The sequence below is a fragment of the Lutra lutra genome, chromosome 8 (genome assembly GCF_902655055.1).
Source record: "Lutra lutra chromosome 8, mLutLut1.2, whole genome shotgun sequence".
NCBI lineage: Eukaryota > Metazoa > Chordata > Mammalia > Carnivora > Mustelidae > Lutra > Lutra lutra.
The window spans coordinates 139,567,155-139,586,911 of NC_062285.1; the positions used below are offsets into that span (position 1 = coordinate 139,567,155).

General features: G+C 55.2%; 1 protein-coding gene across 1 annotated transcript; it reads left to right on the forward strand.

Annotated features, from left to right (window-relative positions):
- The first annotated feature begins 2,080 nt into the window (after nt 1-2,080).
- PNPLA3 (patatin like phospholipase domain containing 3) lies at nt 2,081-17,041 on the forward strand. Its single transcript, XM_047740244.1, has 9 exons — nt 2,081-2,337; nt 4,864-5,096; nt 6,036-6,101; nt 8,778-8,987; nt 9,843-9,903; nt 12,583-12,798; nt 13,686-13,818; nt 14,940-15,044; nt 15,987-17,041. The coding sequence occupies exons 1-9, from the start codon at nt 2,151-2,153 to the stop codon at nt 16,075-16,077; spliced, it is 1,302 nt and encodes a 433-aa protein (XP_047596200.1). The 5' UTR covers nt 2,081-2,150; the 3' UTR covers nt 16,078-17,041.
- The last annotated feature ends 2,716 nt before the right edge of the window (nt 17,042-19,757 follow it).

Here is a 19,757-nt window from a genome sequence, read left to right on the forward strand (position 1 = left end):
AGGGAGTTCAGAAACAAGCCAGGGGCATTGAGGGGAGGATGATGAAAGGATCAGGACTCTGGGGTTGGTGGAGAAGCCAAAGCCTCCCTCAGACTAAGTCTCCAGATTGGTAACTGGGTGAAGGAGGCCTGCCCTCATGTTACCCAGCTTTGCAGGGAGGCGTCGAGTGGACTGAGCAAACACAGCCAGAACAGGCAACTCTGAGCTTCAGGTTCTATGAGGGAAAGAAACTCTGGAGCCCACGGATCGTACCCGCTCCCCTTCGTGGAAGTCAGGAGACATACAGACGGCCCTCATTATTCATGTGGTTATATCACTGAGAATTATGCTTATCACACTCAAAAAGTGACCTCTGCATCGTTGTTCCTATAGGAAACACGGGGTGAGGCTCCTGGGTGCTTCCCGTCATAGCACTTTTGTCAACCGATCAATACATAACCTTGAGTTACCTGTGATTTCTGTTTAGAAACATTTACTCAGTATATGCCGGGGACTCATTGACACTGAACTCACAGCCACCAGTTCTATAACTTGGGCCTGGGTAATGCGTATCTAAGACTGGTATTTTCTCTGTAAGGCAGGACATAACCTTCTTGCCCTTGGGATCACCAGAGAGTTCTTCGGGACCACGTGTGGGGCCTTTTTATTTTATTTCTTTTTTTTTTTTTAAAGATTTTATTTATTTATTTGAGAGAGAGAGCACAAGCAGGCGGAGTGGCAGGCAAAGGGAGAAGAAGAAGTAGGCTCTCTGCAGAGCAGGGAGCCAGATGAGGAACTGGATCCCAGGACCCTGGGATCATGACCTGGGCCAAAGGCAGATGCCTAACAGATTGAGCCACCGATGCCCCATCCCCATTGGGTGATTGTAAACAGCCATATCACCAACAAATAGCACAACAATGTGGAATCAATCAGCAGATCACAAGAAAGACACTTGCTTACAGCAGGGATGCTGAAACAGAAGGAGGGCATCACCCTTTCTGACCCCTGCGGGATTTGAGCATATTGGGCAATTCTCCAGCTGTTCCCCATTCGTCCCTGTGGGTACAGGCACAACAGCACCAGGGATGCCTTGGACTTGGGAAGCTTTGTGGGTGGAGAAGTCACGCACAGGTGACATTTGGAATCCTGACTGCAACAGTTTTCAGATGAGGACGCTGAGGCATAGAAAGGGGGAGGCCTGATTCCAAAGTCCACACTCCCTGCACTCCCCGCGGGCCTTTGTGGAGGAGGGAGGGGGTTTCTCTGTGCCCATCAACAGGAAGTAGGATGGCCCAGGAGACCCAGATTTCTGGCTCTGTAACTCTGGGCAGACACCCAATCTCCTTGCTCAGGCTGCTGTGGAAATGCTCTGTGCCATTCACACCGGCCAAGGGACAACTTAGGCACCTCACCTTCCTAAGAGCACCAGCAATGATTTAAGCCCCAGCCTGCCGGATTCCCACGTTCCTGCACCGCCCCTCCCCCGCACCCCTTATTCCCAATTTTTACTTGTAAGTGAAACTTTGAAATGGAAACTTCATGTCACTCTCTTTACCACTTGCCACAAATTGAAACCATCTTAGTAAAAACTGCAGGAAAATCAACCAGAGCCGTTCAATTCTATTTAGATGCTGGTGCCTGCTTAAGGTTTGCTGTCCCGAATGAAAAGGGAAAGGATAGTGTCCAAGGATGTTAAGGACCTAAGAGGGCCACCTTCACTTTCTCCCTGATTCAAGGGATGACAAGAAACGGAAAGGGAGCCCTCCGTGTCCAGGACATCCATTGCCATTGGGGGACGCACAACGGCTCTCCGACCCCCATCTGGGGTTGAGGCCCTCTTCTCCTCTCTGCCACGGCCCCAGACCCCTCCCAGCACCCCAGCGGCGACAGAGGTGGGGTGAGTGAGCGCCCTGCCACCCCTCTCCACCCCCACTGGGCGCCCGGAGGCTCGGCGGCAGAGCCGAGGGGCGGGGCTGCCGGCTGACGTCACGCAAGGACTGTGAGCGGCGGCGCCGAGGCGGGGCGGAGAGCGCGCTCGGGCGCGGAGCAGTGCGGGGCGGTCCCCAGACCCCGATCCCGACGCGGGACCCCTCCACCTCCGCGAGCGCGGGAGCGCGTCCGACTCCCACCGCAGGCTCCGAACCCGAGACCCCCGCTGTGCCGCCGCTATGTACGACCCGGAGCGCGGATGGAGCCTGTCCTTCTCGGGATGCGGCTTCCTGGGCTTCTACCACATCGGGGCGACCCGCTGCCTGAGCGAGCGCGCTCCGCACCTCGTCCAGGACGCGCGCATGCTGTTCGGCGCCTCGGCCGGGGCGCTGCACGGAGTCGTTTTGCTCTCCGGGATCTCGCTGGGTACGTACGTCCGGGGGCCGCCGCCGGGGCTCCGCCAGGTGGAGCTGGGATGGGACACGGACACCGCGTACATCTTGGGGTGGGGGGCGCCCATCCCCAGACGGATGCTACCTCTGCCGGGTCCTCTTGCTCGGCGCGGGGGGGTTCTCTGTGGCCAGCCCAGGAGGGGGGTGCGCCTGGCCTTGGGTCTTCTGGGCGTGGGAACCCTAAGCGTATCTGCCCTACTGTGGCGCCAGGGCTTACAGGAAGCCCCTAGCCCCGGAACTGAGAGTGAGCTCAAACGGAGCATCGTGGAGGAGGGGGCAGGATGGGGGCGGGTGGGGTGGAGGTAAGGGTAGAGCTGGTCCCTGCGGTCACAAGGCGCTGGGCGTTTTGCTCTGGGTTGGACCCGGAGGGGCACATTTGGCTGTGTCCCTGGGCAGGCGTCGTCTTCCCTCCGGAGACTACAGGGATTGGAGACAAGCCTGGCCCCTACTGGGGGTAGGGTGGGGTGTGCTGGATAGCGTTTCAGGAGGGAAACACTTCGGAGTCCTCCTGGGTAGGTTTACTGGTTTGGATGGAAGGGTCATGGGGGCGACGGGGAGGGGGGATGCTGTGGGGGGGGGGCTTGGAGGCGGTACTAGACCTTTCCTAGGGCTGGGGTGGATCCCTGAACCTCCCCCAAACCATCCTTCCCCCCCAGGTCAGTGCCCTGGAAATGAGGTCCTGTGCATTTGAATCTCATGCTAATTGAACATCTGTGTCTATAGCTGGTGGTGGGAGGGCAAGATGTGGGCTTGTGCCCAGGTGGGCCAAACTAGGGTGTGGCCTGGGGTTCTGAGCCCCGGGGCAGGACCTTGGACGAGTGACAGCTTGAGCTGTTGCGCCCAAAGACCCCTAGACGGGAACAGAGTGCCCCTCCTCTGTCCCCTTTCAGCTTCCTTAGCCATCTACTCTTTGCTCTTCCCTGGGGACTGTGGCGTTGGACTTGGCCGACAGGGAGTGACTTTGTTCCTGCATGGCCAGGAGTCCCTGCCAGTAGGTGCAGCCCTGCCATTGGATAGGCTCCATGAGCAGACACTGGGCTGACCAGGAGGTGGGGATTGGGAGAGAGGCCCTGGCTGGCTTTTCCATTGATGGGAGGGGAGCAAAGGGCAAGAGTGTGGCCTCAGGGAGGATTAGACCGGCCACATGGCCAGTCCGCACACTCTGGGCTTTGGCAGCGATAAAAGACAGCCCTTGTATGTCAAGGTAACCTGTACCCACTCCAGAACAGAGGGAGTTCCTAACTGGCAGAGGACAGGTGCAGCCAGGGTCTGTACCCTGTGGAACAGGGGGAGGCTTGGGGACCACCAGGTCCTTGGAAAGTGGGGTCTAGAGGTTTTGGCAGGAGCCGCTTCTCCAATTCCAGGAGCCCTGCTTTAAATTCCTGTGTCATTTGGGGACCTCTGAGGAGCATTTCCTAGGGCCACAACTTGGAAAGAATTCCTGCAAGTCCTTCCAAGCCAAGTACTTGGTGGGAGAGCCTGGCAGAACGTGTCAGCTGTGTGCAGCTTTGCCCCTTCTGCCTGGACTCAGTGGGGCCACATGTGTAGGGAGAGGCGAGCTGAGGTCAGAGGTCGGCCAGGACAGGCAGGCTTATGTGTGTCCTTCTGCATCTCTTGATCTCCGACGGTCTTGGTCTTGGGCTGAGCTGGTGGCCTTGTATGTCAGGGCAGTGCAGATCAGCCGGAGGGCGTCCAGACCCAAGGGTGAGGCTTGACGGGGCATGAATGTGGCCCATGCCCGTGAGACAGTGGTAATTCTGGTGTCAGAGGCTTAAGGGTAAGTCTAGTTCTTCATGAGGAACCTTGAGGATATTACAGATGGTAGCTTATCTAATCCCTTGTGTCCCCAAAGTTAAAAATGCACAGTCTGAGATGGTGAGGGTCAGTGAAGTGACTTTCCAAGGTCGCGTGGCCAGTAAGAGATGGACTTGCCCTTGGGCCCCAGCCTGCACTGACTCTCTGCTTCCTGCAGAGTTAGGTCCTTTGTGCTAAAGCTCTGATGCTGGGGTGTTTCCACTTCTGGCTTTGGGGGATGGAGCGGAGGAGAGAGTGCCTCTGGGCCTCGGGAGGCTCGTTCCTGTGGCGGGACCTAGGGCAGCGCTGTTCATGAGAGGTACAGGGTAGCCGTGTGTGTCATTTAATATTTCCCAGCAGCCACAGTGAAAAAAAGTGAAAGACAGAAGGGGAATTAATTTCATTGATCCAAATGCAGCCGGAATATTATCATTTGCACACCTGATCAACACAAATCACGATTAAAGAAGTATTTTACTTATTTATTTTTTGTATGAAGCCTTTGAGTTCCGACATGCCGTTTATGCACCTCAGATGGGAATGGCCACGTGGGAAGGGGCTCATGGCTGCACGTGGCTGCTTTATCAGCGTGGGCCTGGAAGCAGGCTGGCCGCTTCCTTGCCACCTGGGGTTCAGGTCTTGCCACAAAGCACTGCCATTGCCGGGGTGGCACAGTCCTTTGTGTGTTTGTCTCCTGCCCCCCCAGACATCATCACGGAGCTCCTCATGGACATCGCCCAGAGTGCCAGGAGCCAGAAGATTGGCATCCTCCACCCTGCCTTCAACCTGGGCAGGCGCCTCCGAAATCATCTTCAGACATATCTCCCAGACGACATCCACAGGCTCATCTCTGGCAAAATGTACATTTCGCTCACCAGGGTGTCCGATGGGGAAAATGTGCTGGTGTCTGATTTTCAGTCCAAAGAGGAAGTTGTGGATGTAAGCAGTTTGCTTATTTGGGCTATTTCCTTTGGAAGCTATTTCCCTATTGCTATTTCCCTTTGGAAGCAACAGGAGAAGGCTGCCGGAGGCCACCTGCCCCGTTTCTTAAGATGCAAAAGGCCCTGGCTGCCCAGGAGGCTGGTTGGTTTCCTGCACCACTCTGCGTGCCTCCGGCCGTCGGTGGTCTCTAGCGCGCTTACATCCCGGAACGCTCCTAGTTGGTTTCAGATTCAAACACAACCTCCCCGTTCTTCAAGACTTGGCTCGTGATCCCCTCTTCCAGAGACCCAGTCGCACAGGTGTCTCTCCTCCCACCATGTACATTCCTGGCATATATAGCATCTGTAGCATCCCAGCAGCCACGATCAACCTCCATTTAACCTTGTTTTTAAAAGCTTTTTCTGGATAGGCAGCACTGGTCCATTCCCATAGGAGCAGGTTTTTTTTGCAGCGGGCCGGTCTTGCTTCCTGCCTCCCTGCCGCCCGCTGGGATCCGCAGCATGAGCAATATCTGGAAGCTTCTTAGGCTTCCAGGCTCTCAGGCCCCTCCAGCCTGCTGCATCAGAATCCTGGGTGAGCCGTGGACTCTGAGGTTGACCAGCTCTCCGGGCAATGATCTGCGTTTGCGAAGCCCTGGTCTGCTGTCTTCCCAGTCAGTCTGGGACTCTGCAAGGGCTCAGTGCAGCTCTCATGGGGAGAGGGACAGGGAGCTGATGTCCCAGCGTCATGAGGAGCTTCTACTTAGGCCCTGAAATACGAGTGTGTAGGTTGGTTTGTTGTTCATTCAGCTCGTTTATTAAAGCCCCCCCCCCCCCCTTTGCAAAGACCATCTCTGGCCTGTTGCTCTGTTCATCTGAAGAAGGCTGACGCGAGCCCCCAGGGGATCAGAAGGCAGGCTCTTTGGGCCTGGGGTTTCACTTCTTTTTGTCTTCGCAGGCCTTGCTCTGTTCCAGCTTCATCCCTTTCTTCTGTGGCATAATCCCTCCTTCCTTCAGAGGCGAGGTGAGTCTGCTTTTAAATTGCCCAGCTCCTGCCTGCAGGACCCCAGCCACAGGCACCCTGGGGCCTGTCCCCAAATGCAGAGCCTTTGCCTCTTGGCCTCTCAGACCGAGGTTCCCCCGCTGGCCCCCTTCTAGGTTACCTGAGCAGTACGTCCACTTTCAGGTAGAATTAATCATCTCGCTATCTGGAAGGTAAGTGGTTTCTCTTATCTTCAGCTGAGCGCCCCAGATAGGTCCCCGCTGGTGTGGTTAAACTCCAAAGTGCTTCCGCGTCCGTTCCTTGCTTTCGGGAGAGCTTTATTCTTAGCACTCCGGAGTCTACGGCCCGCTCTGGCTCTGCCTTTGCCCTTTTCGGGCAAAGGGCTTTGGGCAGAAGCTGCCGACAGGGCTTGGATTTGGTTCCGTCCCACAAATATGTGTTGTGACCGATTGCTGAGCCCTGGCAGGGATGGAGAGACACAGGGTGTGCTGTGTTTTCTGAAGGCGCTAGACCAGATGCCGGGCAATGCCAGGCCACTGGCAGCCTCCTTCTAGGGCCATGGTGATCACCCCGGGTGATTCTGCTCCCTCCCCCTGCCCCCGACCTGACCCCAGGACAATATCTGGAGACAGTCTGGGTTGCCACAGTGAGGGAGTGCTCGAGGCCTGGGGTGCGGCTGACATCCCGCAGTGCGTGGGCTGGCCCACTCCCCAAAGAATGACCTGCTCCTTAACATCTGTAGTGCCAAGCTAAGACATCCTGTCTTGCGAGAGCAGACACGACATCTCAATGTCCCAGGGCAGTGGTGTCCTCACACTGGAGAGCAAAGGCAGAGGCTTGTCACACTGAGCTTCCCTTGCGCCTTCCCGAGCTTCCCAGCCCCATAACAGACACATGGTCCCTGCTTTTGGATGCAAAAACAGGCCTGGAGCTGCACAGGGGTCCGCCCAGATGCCCACGGCCTCTGCCTGGCAGACACACCTGGACTGAATCCCCCCTCCGGCATAGGTTAGCTGGACTGCTTGGGATGCGTTCGTTTGTTTGTTTGTTTGTTTGTTTGTTTCTTTCTTTCTTTCTTTCTCTCTTTCCTTCTTTTTTAAAGATTGTATTTATTTATTTGACAGAGATCACAAGTAGGCAGGGAGGCAGGCAGAGAGAGAGGAGGAAGTAGGCTCTCCGTGGAGCAGAGAGCCCGATGTGGGGCTCGATCCCAGGACCCTGGGATCATGACCTGAGCCAAAGGCAGAGGCTTTAACCCACTGAGTCATCTAGGTGCCCCTGGGATGTGTCTCTTAACCTTTCTGAGATGAGTTTGCAAAACGAGGGTTCCTCATAGTGCAGTATAGTCGAGGTGTCGTGAGGCTCGCACGAGCGAGGGCCCTGAGCTGCTCGGCACAGAGCCTGGCACAGGGGAGCTTGCAGGAAGTGGGGGCTGTTTCACCAGCAGCGGAGATGTCCCTGCCTTGCCCACCTGGCCCAGGTTGCCTCAGTCCCCCTAGAAGTGGGGGTGGGGGTCACACATTCATACCCTCCAGTGAAACCCTCCAGTGAAACCCAAACCTCCTTCTTGTGATTCCACCCAACAAACTCAGAGAGTTACAACAGGAAAATCTGGAACGAAAAGGAAAAGTGACAAGGCGTGACAAGGCGCATTGGACTTGAGACTACTCTTTGCGTGAGAAACAGTCAGCCTGCTTCCTCCCTTAGTGTTCCCTAAGGTTCTGGACGTTCCGGTCCATGTTCCCTTCTGCCATGAGGTTTCTGAGGCTTCCCTACATCTTCCATGGGAATTGTGTGGCTACAATTTTGAAAATACTGCATATACATGTGTGATCATCTTTTGGACTCGAGGCAAGACTCTCCAGATTGGCTAAGGCATGGCTGAGCACGGGTGGTTCTTCTCTGGACTGGTTGTAGGTCTCGGGGAGGACGGGCTGTGATATTTGCAGGCCGTTCTCTGTGGGTATTGACAGCTGGCCTGGGAAGGCCTCGGATTTGGGAATCATTCCGGACACTGCTTTGAGCGATGCAAACTTTGTCCATATTGTACCCAAACCTGCCTGTGCCAGCCAAAGGTTGTCAAAGGGGATGGATGCAGGAAAGCTATTGCTTACAGCTTTGGGATCGGTGGCCGATCCCAAATGCCACTAGGTTGTGGGTTCGGGGGGGGGGTTCTGAAGGCTGCCCTGGACCCAGGTTCGCTGCCACTTGAGTCTCCAAAGCTCTTCAAGACGCTGGTTCTGATTTTCCAAGCAGCAAAGGAGGGGGTCTGGAATTGAACACAGAAGAGACCTTCTGTCTCTTGGAAGGCAGGGTCTCTATCGTACCCTGACCGCAGGGCACACAGAACGCCTTTCGTGCAGATTACATGGGCACATCGATAGGTACCTGCCTGGGCTTTAGACTGGGCCAGCACAATATAGGCTGGGCTCCAGCTTCTGTCTGCCTCTTTGCCCAGTACTTTTTGTGCAGTGCACAAACTACACAACAGTACAGAGCACATTTGAGTGCTAGCACAGAGCCTGGCCTAGCACAGAAATGCTCAGTAAGGCTTTGTTGAAAGTGTAGTTCTGGAACCTTGTCTTCCCACAACATCAGCCTGTGGCTCTGAGAAGCCTCTACCCATAATCTAAAAAAACCCAGAAGACATCAGCCCGGAGCTTCTGACAGTATGTCCTTTTCTCCTCCCCATTAAAGCGATACATGGATGGAGGAGTAAGCGACAATGTCCCCTTCTTTGATGCCAAAACGACCATCACTGTGTCCCCCTTCTATGGGGAGTATGACATCTGCCCTAAAGTCAAGTCCACGAACTTTCTTCACGTGGACATGACCAAGCTCAGTCTGCGGCTCTGCTCCGAGAATGTCTACCTCCTGATTCGAGCCCTGTTCCCTCCGGACCTCAAAGTGAGTTGGGGGCTGTGTGTTCTGGGGGTACAGCTCCTTTTCGCCTCCCTGCTTGCCAGGAGACCTCCCATTTGTTCATTCCGCAAACAGAAACAGATCTCCCTCATCAAATAGAAACTCAGAGAAGGGTTTCCGACGGCTCAGGGCTGCCCCACTCTGCCCGTTGGAGTCTCCTGGGAAGACTTAGCCCCGCAGCACAGATCCCACGTCCTGGGGCTTTGATTTTCGAAATCAAAATGCACCCCCCGGGTGCACCCAGGGGGCAGTGGTATTTTCTTTTCTTTTTTTTTTTCTCTCAGTTATCCTGATGATTCGTCTTTGCAAGTGTGGTCAAGAACCACGCCGCATTTGGTGGTTTAATCTTTCTTGCTTGTTACCATCGGGGGTCTTATCTCCCTAACATAAAGAAAATGTGTGAACCATGTACACTGATGGTTCTCAGGGGAGAGAGAAGGCAGCATGGACGTACCCCAACAGTGTGTGCCCCAGGAGAGCGGGGAGGCTGTGCATTGCTTTGCATGTGGGGTTTGTATCCAGATGTGTGGAGAAGGCCGCTGTTAATTGTCCCGTGACAGCTCGAACAGGACCCCATATTTGGGAGGGTGGAGGCTCATCTGGGGACCAAGGGAGCCCACAGAAACCAGTGCCTGTCATGCTGGGCTGCCAGCAAAGGCTCCGCGGACGGGGCGTCCTTCAAGCCTGTTCCGGTGTGGAAGCGAACTTCTGTCTCCTAGGAGTGCAGAGCCCTGTGTCCAGCCTCGCTGTGGCCGCGCTGGGCCATGGGAGCAGCTCCGGGCGGGGAGGGCTCTGCCCTTGGTCTCTGCACTGCATTTACCTTACTTGATTCTTTGCCAGGTGCTTGGCGAGATATGCCTTCGCGGCTACTTAGATGCCTTCAGGTTCCTGGAGGAGAATGGTATGTACGCCACGGGTGAGGTGAGGGCAGACAGGGCCTTTGCACCAGCTCTGCGGGCAGCCCGTCACCCGTGGCTGGGGTCCGTAGAAAGCCAGCGCTCGGTGTCCTCGCTCGACACCTTGCTCAGTCCCCTCATTTGCCCCGGGAGCCAGGAGATCTTGGCCCCATTAGACAAATGGGGAGACGGAGGTGAGCCGGGGACCTCCCCCCGTGTCCTCGCCCTCTCCCCCCGCAGTAACCCCGTCTGCATAGTGAAGGCAGTCCTTGGTTTTTCTTTTCCCCGTAAACTATTTTGAACCTTTAGATAAACAAAGGAGGGAGTTAAGCGCGTTTCTGGCCCTGAGCCCCAGGTGGAGAAATCAGAATCCTTGTCTCTGGCCAGGTGTGGGTCACGTGGGTCTCTGGCCACGGCCCCTGAGTCCCGCTGTCCTTTCCGGAGGGAGCTGCGCTCTTGCCAGTCTGAGATGTATTGGGGGAGCTGTTCGTCTTCAAGGCTAAGAGTTGGTTTCCCTGTTGCTTCTCTGAACTAGTCTTTGGCCGAGAGCAAGGAGCGGCAATTAGAAGGACGTGCACGTGTTTCTCGGCATGGACAATGTGCGTTGGCCTCTTCAGCATGCCACGCCATTGGCTAGGTGCTGGGGTACCACCAGGCAGGGGCAGGTGTGGCTTCTGTCCCTCCTGGAGCTTAGCCTGTGGGCCAGGTGGGCCAGGAATCAAGTGGAAGGACAGTGTGTCCCAAGTGCACTGACAGGAAGGTATAGGACACTGTGGGATCACAGGGGAGGGGTCTGCATGCCCCCCCCCGGGGGAGGGGAGGGCTCCAGGAGGATGCAAATTCGTGTTGCAACTTGGGATGAACAGGAAGGAGTGTTCTGGGCGTGGGGGCCGGGAGTGAGGGGTGGGCAGGCCACAGAGAGTGCAGCAAGGTTGGAGGAGGGAAAAAAGGCACACGTGACTGGAGTGGCAGGGGTAGGGGCCACTGAAAGATGGGCGGTGGGGGGCAGGGGCCAGGCCTGGACCTGGTGGCACAATAAAGGTTTGCATCCTGCAGCTGTAGGGAGCCACTGAGGGGCACTGAAGCAGGAGTGAGGGAGGTCAGTACAGGCCTTGGGCTGCAGGCGGAGAGGGTGAGATGCTGGTCTCCAGGGGACCCTTGAGGCAGCTGAAGGGTCAGCAAGGGCCAGGGCAGTGAGGGTGGTGCAAGGGGCCTGAGGGAACAGGCCTCGTGGATGACCAACCAGAGATTCTGGAAGGGCTAGACTCAGGAATGAAGTCTTGGCTTCTGGGTCTCGAAGCTGGGGTAGGGGTGCCCTGCTCCCTGGCTCAGGGCTTTCGGGAAGGGGAGGGAAAGCATTCTTGGGGAAGCCTGGTATGCTGTGCATGGGTCGGGCGGGTGTGCAGAGTCCCAGGGCCATCTGGGGGCAGCTGTGCAGGAGGCAGCTAACGGCAGGGCCTGAAGTTCCGGAGAGCAGTCTGGGCTGGAATGCAATGGAATTTGGAAGGAATCTAGGAATCAGGGACAGGCGCAGAGCCCTTAGGGGCGCACTCAGGTGACATAGTGACTTTCCTAACTAGAAGCCTTTGGGCAAACCACCTCCCTCCCTGGGCCTCTGTGTCCAGCCTGTAGCAAGGGGAACGTGGATTAAATGCCAGGGGATTCTTGGTAGTTCTGAAGATGGGCCTTGGCGGCCTCTGGGTTAGGTTGGAGTCTAAAGATACCGGTGAGTAGATTCTGGGGACAGATTCTTTGAAACATTCCTGAGGGAGGGTACAGTCCTGGCAGATGAGGAGGGTGCCTGATGGAAGCGGGAAAGATCTACGGGAGCAGAGGCTTTGAAGGCCCCTGGCACGGTGTGGATGCTGGTCCCTCCAGGGGCCCAGGGAGGCAGCTGGAGGCTTGGCCAGGGGCCCGGTCATGAGGGTGGAGTGGAGATCAACCCGAGGAACAAGGCACAGGCATCTGGCAACAGCTCCTGGTCTTCCTAACCAGAGGTTGGGAGCAGGAGGGGAGCCGGGGGCAGCGTGGACACCTGGAACAGCCTTTTCCCTTGACCAGCCCATCGAGCCAGTTCTCTGAGAGCGGGAACCACTCACTGGTATCAGCCAGTGAGCCCCAGCACGAGGGCGGGACCTGCCCAAAATCCCTTACCCAGTGCTGCTTTCAAAGCCACACGATGGAAGAGCAGCATCTTTAATGTCGGACCTGGTTTCGAATGCTGCTCTTGCATTCACAGGCTATGCGGCTTTGGGTGAGTCTCTTAACCTCTCTGTGCTTCTGATTTCTCAGCTGAAGTGGAGGAGCAGAGACCAGGGGTAACGGTCCTAATTGTTACCAAGTTCCTAATCAGGGGCCTGAAACACAGGCCTCACCAGTGATTCAGTGATTATAAATTAGTTGAATTCTTATCTTCCACCTTCATAAATGCACCTGAGGCTGTGGAACTCGCACAGCTAGTGAGGGATGGCACCTCAGCCAAACTCTCATCTCTCAGGCTTCAAAGCCCCATGCTTGTTCCTCTCGGTTACAAAAACCTGTACACCCGCCCTCATTTCTCCCCATGGCCTGCTTAGCCCGTAGCAGGCCCGCGGCTCCCCCGATGGCTGCCTGTGTCCCTGTCATTCTGCGGGTGCGTGTGTGAGTAGGGTCCCCTGCTGCCCGGTTTCCCGTGTCCCCGGTAGGCATCTGCAGCAAGCCCCATCCGGGCCTGGATTTACCCTCGGAGGAGGCGAACACCCTTACCTTCCCCTGGGGACACAGGAGCCCGGAATCTGGCCCAAGGGTGTCTGCAGTGAGGACGGAGCCCGAGGGAGACGAGCTGCTGGACCACCTGCGTCTCAGCATCCTGCCCTGGGACGAGCGCATCCTGGACACCCTATCACCCAACCTCACTGCAGGTGCTGACCGCGCGGGGGTGGGAGAGTGCTGAGGCTGTGGTTTCCTGTGACACAGAGAGACTGAAGGGGCTTCCCCCCCCCCCGCCCCGGGTGTTGTGAAAGAAGGTAATCCTGCATGTGGGAGCTCAGGCAGGCCTGTTGGGGCCCCCACTCCCGGCACAGGCCTGTGCTCAGTCTCTCTTCCCATGGGGTCATGACTAGAGGAGAGCAGTCTTCCGCTGAGTCTGTTTTGAGTGAACCGGGCACAACAGATAGTGGGGATGGGGGCCGGGGGGCACAGGGGTGGGCCCTTCTTCCAGAACACATCCTTCCTGCTTACCCATTGCAAAGCCTTCTTTCTCGAGGAGCCCCCTTTCCCTGATTTCTCCCTGCCTCCAGACCTGCAGTTTTGAGTCTCCATTGAGTGGCGATAGACTTTATCAAGTGGTCAGCTATTACGTGGACAGGCGTGCACACCCGGCTTCCGGATCGGGCACTTGGAGAGATTCAGAGCCGCGGGGGACCTCACCCCTGGCCCCAGGGCTCTAGCACGTCTGTTGTGCTAATTCACTAGCCAGCACTTGGCGGAGGGTTCTGGGCGGAAGGAAACAAAGTCCAGAGGACGCTTCAGGAAAAAAACTCAAAAGTCGATGGGGTATTCGAGAAGTTTGTGTAGCCCTTCAAAAACAGTTGTTATTTAAAAGAGAGCGGTGCACTGAGCACCCTGTGTCCTGTGGGCTAGCCGAGGGCTGTTCTGGGAAAACGACTCATTTGATCTCATTGGTGAGTGCTTCTGAGTCTTCGGATGCCCCGATTGGTGTATTTCGTGGGAATTCCAAGCAGTCCCTGGGGAAGGTGGTTTGGTTTTTACTCTGGTGGGAGACACACCTCCACATTATATTTTTCAGCACTGAGTAATGCAATTAAAATGCAACGTGGACAAGTGAGCAAGATTTACAATTTCTTACCGGTTAAGGTCCTGTCGTATGTGATGCTGCCTTGTACGCTCCCCGTGGAGTCTGCTATCGCCATGGCCCAGAGGTGAGCCTTTTGTGTGGCTCTGTGCTTTTCCTCCCAGGTTGGGTGGAGATGGAGAGAATCCACGTAAGGGTGCTTGACCTGTGGCCTGGCTCCGTGTAGAGTGCCACGGAGCCCACGGTCCACAAGGAGTGCCCTACAAGGTGCCTTACGGTGACCCCTCTCAGGCTGCCTCTTTTCTCCAGGCTCTTGTTTGCCCCTTCTTAGTAGGTGTACACTTCCATTTCGGGATTTTATTCATGGAACGTTGGTAGGCACACACTTGAATCCTGGGTATTTGTTTAACCTCTGCTTTCTTTCTTTTTTTTTTTTTTTTTAAGATTTTATTTATTTGAGAGAGAGAGCATGAGAAGGGGGAGGGTCAGAGGGAGAAGCAGACTCCCTGCAGAGCAGGGAACCTGATGCGGGACTCGATCCAGGAACTCCAGGATCATGACCTGAGCTGAAGGCAGTCTCTTAACCAGCTGAGCCACCCAGGCGTCCCCAACCTCTACTTTCTTTAGATTTATGTTGGTGTTTACGGTCTTTTTAGTGACTCGGTGGACATGGCCTTTGGTCCATCTTGTAGAGGCCAGACCATCCTTCTGAATGCAGCTCAGTTCTCCTGACCAGACCCCCTCCCCACCCTACTGAATTAGCTGCCTGTTCCTCGACACCCCTGCCCTGGGGTGAGGCCCTGTCAGAACTTAGCACATGGATCCATTTGCGCAGGGGTGGTGGCAGGGGGTGGGGAGTCCGCTGAGCTGGCGCATGGCCCAGTGCCACAGGGCTGTGGGGGCCGGGGAGGTGCCACCTTGACTATGAGATTCTCTGCATCCGCTTCAGCGGGTACCGTGCCACAGAGAAGCCTGGAAAGCCCTCCCCTTTTATTTCCACGCATATCCCTTGAGGTTTCTGGAGCCCCACGTGACCTAACTTCACTTTCGGGCTTTTAGGGAGGTTTGCCTTTCATATCAGGTGCCTAATCCGCTTTCTGGGACTTATCAGATTGGGGTTAGATGTGAGTCTGGCAGTTTCGCTGGACAAAGGGCATTATTCTAGGGTCCCTGCCTTTGGGTTTTGGTTGTGGGTGTGTGTTTTGGCTTGTTTTCGTGCATGTCCGTGTGTGTATGTCTCTCCTACAGACTGGTGACGTGGCTTCCAGACATGCCAGAGGACATCCGGTGGCTGCAGTGGCTCACCTGTCATGTGTGCTCTCGAGTGATGACGCAGCTCCTCCCCCACTCCAGGTCCGGGGCTTTGCGGGGAGGGGGGGTGCCTATTTATGCAAATTCTCATCTGACCTCAGCTTGCTGAATCATGGTGTTGGGGGGCCCTGGGGGTGGAACCCCGCATTCTTCTTTGCTAACACGGCCCCTGGGATGCTGTCTGCTTCTGAATTCAGAAAACTGATTCGGAGTGAAGAAGGGCTTTGTTGCAGCCATAAGGGTTGTTGGGTCTAATCTTGAAAATCATGGCCCTTGGCGGCCTCACCTGTTCTGTGTGGGTGATCTTCATCTCCTCGCTGGGCTTCTGTGTGGCTTTTGAGATGGCACAGTGCTGGTCACATGGTGGGCACTCAGGAGATGGGGGCTTAGTGCTATTGGCAGACACAGAAGGGTTCAAACTGGGGCAGTGGAAGGGTCTGGTCTGCAGTGGGCAATGACTCTTGTGGCCATGGGAAGGAGCCCTCATCGCTGGACCATCGGGAGGCAGGTTCATGAGCTGGAGAGCCATTGCACTGGCTCAGGAAAGGATGAGGAGGGCCTGGTCTCACTAGAACCTGTGGGACGGAGCTGTTTGCAGGCTCTAGGGCCAGAAGGAGGTGCCAGTTGCAAACCCTGGGGTCTTCCTGCATCCCGAGGGAGTGGAGCAGCTGGTCAGAAGGAGGCGGCCTGGGGATGGTGCTGCAGGCTGGTGGCTGAGTTGGTCTACGTGGGGCCCGTTGATGGGCTCCATTGTGCCTGCGGACGTCCAGTGGGAGCGGTCCAGTGGCTGGAGGGCCACCAGCTTAGAATCCCAAGATGGTGACATCAGCCCAGGATGGGAGAGCATTGTGGTTTTGGACACCACCCCCCTGCAGTGACCCAAGCATGCATGGAGGGGCTGGTGGTGGCCATCCGTCCTTGCTGAGACTGAAGACCTCGGAGCAGCAGGACAGTGGCTGAGTTAGTATCCTTCACCTGTTTCAGATCTCGGACACCAGCAAATGGCCAACAGCTTTCCCTGAGGGACGTGAAGGCGCTGCTCCTCTCCCTGCTGTCCAGCAGGGGCCGGAGCTGAGGCCGCTGAGCAAACTGGTCCTCCTGTCTGGCTTGGCTTTTGGGGGCTGGAGCTGTGAGGGACTTCTCCTTTCCCTCTCGCTTCCCTCGTGCAGACGCATTCCTGAGTCAATCGAGGAGACAAATCTAGGACACTATTTCGCAGGCGCTTCCCGATCTTTCTGCAGCTACGCCCACACTGGCAGGGATGTGCCCGGGTCTGACACACGGGTCCTGCTTCGGTGCCAAAATTACGGTTTAATGAAACCAAAGGCAAACTACTGTTTTTAGGAAAAGCTAGGAAGCTACTTTTGGTGTACGTGTTGGTCTAGAGCTTAAGGAAGCCTGATATTTAAGTATCTGGGTCTGTTAGCTCACTTGGCTGGGAAATGACACCAGGGAGCCCATGGCGGAGGAGCCACCGCCAACCACCTTGCAGCCTTCCCAGTACAATGTTCTGGGAGCATCCTGTGTTGTGATGGGCTGGGGGTGTGTGTGGGTGGGCGCTGGGGGGGGACTTACGGCTGGGGGTTGGGCTGCCCTTTGTGCAGTCTTGGGGTTTAGAAGGAAGAGTAACATGACCCCATTTCCCCAGACAGGAAGTGGTTGGTGTGGCGGGGGTGGGGTGCGGGTGGGGGATGCAGCGTTCCCCAGGGAGGGCACTGACCATGGTAGACCGGTAAAAGATGCTCACTTATTTACATTTGGGAACACTTCTTTGACCTGGCCTAAATATTTGATAGAGTTTTGTATAAACTATAGAGAGTCTTATTATCTGTTGCATTGTTCGTTATGTGAATCAGGGAGGTGTTACTAAGCCTTACCAAAAAAACCAAAAAACAAAAAACTTCAGTGCACAGCACAGATAGGCATCCTGGGCTCCCAGGCCGTTACCAGCACAGCAGAAGGGCTTGTGGCCTGTGCCCCTTTTTTCTCAATAGCCCCTGCCCATACTCCTAGAGCCTTAACAGAGACAAGCAAGAGACGGGCACCTACGTTCTCTCCAGGTGGGATGGGTTGGCAAGCACAGAGTAATGTCACTGCAGGTGAAATGTGCTATTTTTCTGATTTATGCATTTGAGTGTAACCAAAAGACAACAGCGATAAACTCGAAATCCTCAACATTGGCAAAACAGGCTGCATCTCTCCCCTGTACTGAATCAGTACACTGGGAGTTGAAGAACCAGAAGGTTCCAATACAGCACTTTCTTACAAAGACAAGACTTTGAAAAGAGGAATGTGGTTCTCGGGGCAGCCTTCATGCGAGCCTGTCCCTTGAGCTGCCATGAGACTGTGGACACCTTGAGGCAGGCTCCTTGTGTGCATACGGAGCCACCGCCCAGCACTCAGAATCCCCACCTTGCGGCTCCTTGCTGCGTCTTTGTGTCTTGGGGACGTGGGACGGAGGCTCTCGTTCTGATGGCGCTCCCCTCCGAAGGGAGGCAAGAGGGGAGAGAGACAGGCTCTCCCAGCTGCTTGGAGACCCCAGAACAGAGCACTGCCCCTTGCTTGCTGTGCTGGTCGGGGTTGGGGGGAGGCCAGGCCTGACACCCACCAGGCCCCTCAGAGCACTCTGTCACATGTCCCCCTGAGCCCCTGGTTCTCAGGTTCCCCGATGAGCTGTCTTCCTTCAGGAGCGCTGCAGGGTCCCGCAGCAGACAGGAGCACACTTGAGCTGTATTTTCAATAACTGCTGTATTTCTGCATAGACCATATACAGGCTAGTTCCTCTGATTGTTCTAAGGAAGGAATTATGTTAACAGCTGATAGGATCACACGCAGCTGCTTTTCTTGCTATGTTTTGAACTGTTTCAGCTTCTCACAGTGAGCATGTTTTATGGTTGTTTTAAAAACGTGTGCTAACACGAAGAGGTCTCCACTCCCCACCTGTGCCTTATTGCCACCCTAGCGCCACACCTCTCCCGCTCGGCTGAGGTTTCTGATCAGCACGGATCAACATTCTTTGAGTTCCTACCACCTTATCAAACAAAACTCCTTCTTTATATGGCACACTTACGCTCTGGTGTACACTCCACGGGAAGAGTCAGGGATGATGACTGTGTGGCCTAGCAAATGCCAAGGAACAACGGTCTTTATTTGGTGGACAGGTAACAAAACTTGGTGCAGAGCGTGAGCCCCATTTTGTTTAAAAAAAAAAAATTGTGGGTGTGTATGTGTATACAGAGGAAAGGTAGAGAACATATCCCCCAGGACTGACAGTGGTTGTCATTATGCCATTATCTATAACTGCAGTCCATTTGTTGTGCTTGTATGTGGTTTTCAAATTTCTGTGGTCAACATTTCTTTCATTGGAAAATAACTCACAATAAATGTGACTTTGAAACCGTTTTCCGTCATCTCTACATCCTCTCGGGAGCCCTGCTTTGGTTTTCCTTTCCTCACAGACAAGTTCCTTCAAATGTTGCCCTCCTCCCCCAGATTTAGGACCCCACCAGCCAGGCGATCTCCTCAACATGCTCTGTCCTGGATGCTGGACCGAGTCCCTCTCCTTCCTCTGGGACACCAGGCTGTCCTGAGTGCTGGGCTCGTCCCCAAGGCTCAGCCTTGCCTCCTGTACTCGGAGTTCACAGCTGCTCCTGGGGAGGGTTCACTCTGAGGACCCCCAGTCTCTGGCTCAGGTGAGGGGCAAGCCCACCCAGCCACCTCCACCAGGCTACTCCTTGGCATAACCCAGCACCTCAACATAATCCTTCCTGTGTCCAGCTGCCCTGTATCTGTCAACTTCCAAGTCACCTGAGCCAGGACCCAGAAACTCACTGAGCCCTTTCTTCCTGCCTGACCCTGCCCCCTCCAGCTGGTCCCCTCCTGCTGTGTCCACTTCCACTTAAGGCCTTTGGAATCTAACCTCTTGTCCCCCCCGCCCATTCCCTGGAGCCCATACCCCACGGTGTCCCAAACTAAGAGGTGAGTGACCTCTATGGGCATCTGTGGGAAGTCCCAGGGTTCCTTCCTTATGACCTCTGAGCCTGAGGTTTCATGTTATTAAAGGAGCCAGTGTGGTCACTGAACTGTGTTTCTACTACTCATGGGGCCAGGTCAACACGGTGTAAGCCAAGTTTTCTCAAAAAGCTGGTGTCCTTGCAGGTCTACTGGGTGATTTGACCAGTTAGGATAGGCTGGGTTATGCTGCATTTAACAAAGACTCCCCCAGAAGATTTATTTCTCATGCTATTTGCCCATCAGTCTTGGCTGGCCCAGCCTGAAACTGTCCCCCCATTTGGAAAGTCACTGATGGGGAGAAGGAGGGTCACAGCGATGGGGAGAAAGGAATACGGTGCTCTAAGGTTGTCATCCAGATACACCTATTTCTTCTGTCTACAACCTGCAGACCAAAGCAAGTCACATGGATGGGGGCAGGGAAATACAACCCTACCTTTTGCCCAGAAGAGGAGCCCCAGAATTACTGGTGAACACCACTGAGGGCCAAAGAGCCTCAAAAGCCAAAACCCAAAGTCTCTTATGACCCAATCAGTTTAGGAAATACGAGGTTCAAGAAAGTGAGCGAGGTATAGGTGCTGCAGGACTTCTCAGAGACTTTATTTTAAAAAAAAAAGATTTTATTTATTTATTTAGCAGAGAGAGAGAGAGAGAGAGAGATATCACAAGTAGGCAGAGAGGCAGGCAGAGGGAGAGGGGGAAGCAGGCTCCCCACTGAGCAGAGAGCCCGATGTGGGGCTCGAT

What these genes read in the sequence shown, in the direction of transcription:
- PNPLA3 (XM_047740244.1), top strand. Translation starts at nt 2,151, where the DNA reads ATGTACGACCCGGAGCGCGGATGGAGCCTGTCCTTCTCGGGATGCGGC. An exon ending in ATCACCCAACCTCACTGCAG is followed by an intron (nt 12,799 to 13,685) that starts GTGCTGACCGCG and finishes TATATTTTTCAG; the next exon opens with CACTGAGTAATGCAATTAAA. An exon ending in GCTATCGCCATGGCCCAGAG is followed by an intron (nt 13,819 to 14,939) that starts GTGAGCCTTTTG and finishes TCTCTCCTACAG; the next exon opens with ACTGGTGACGTGGCTTCCAG.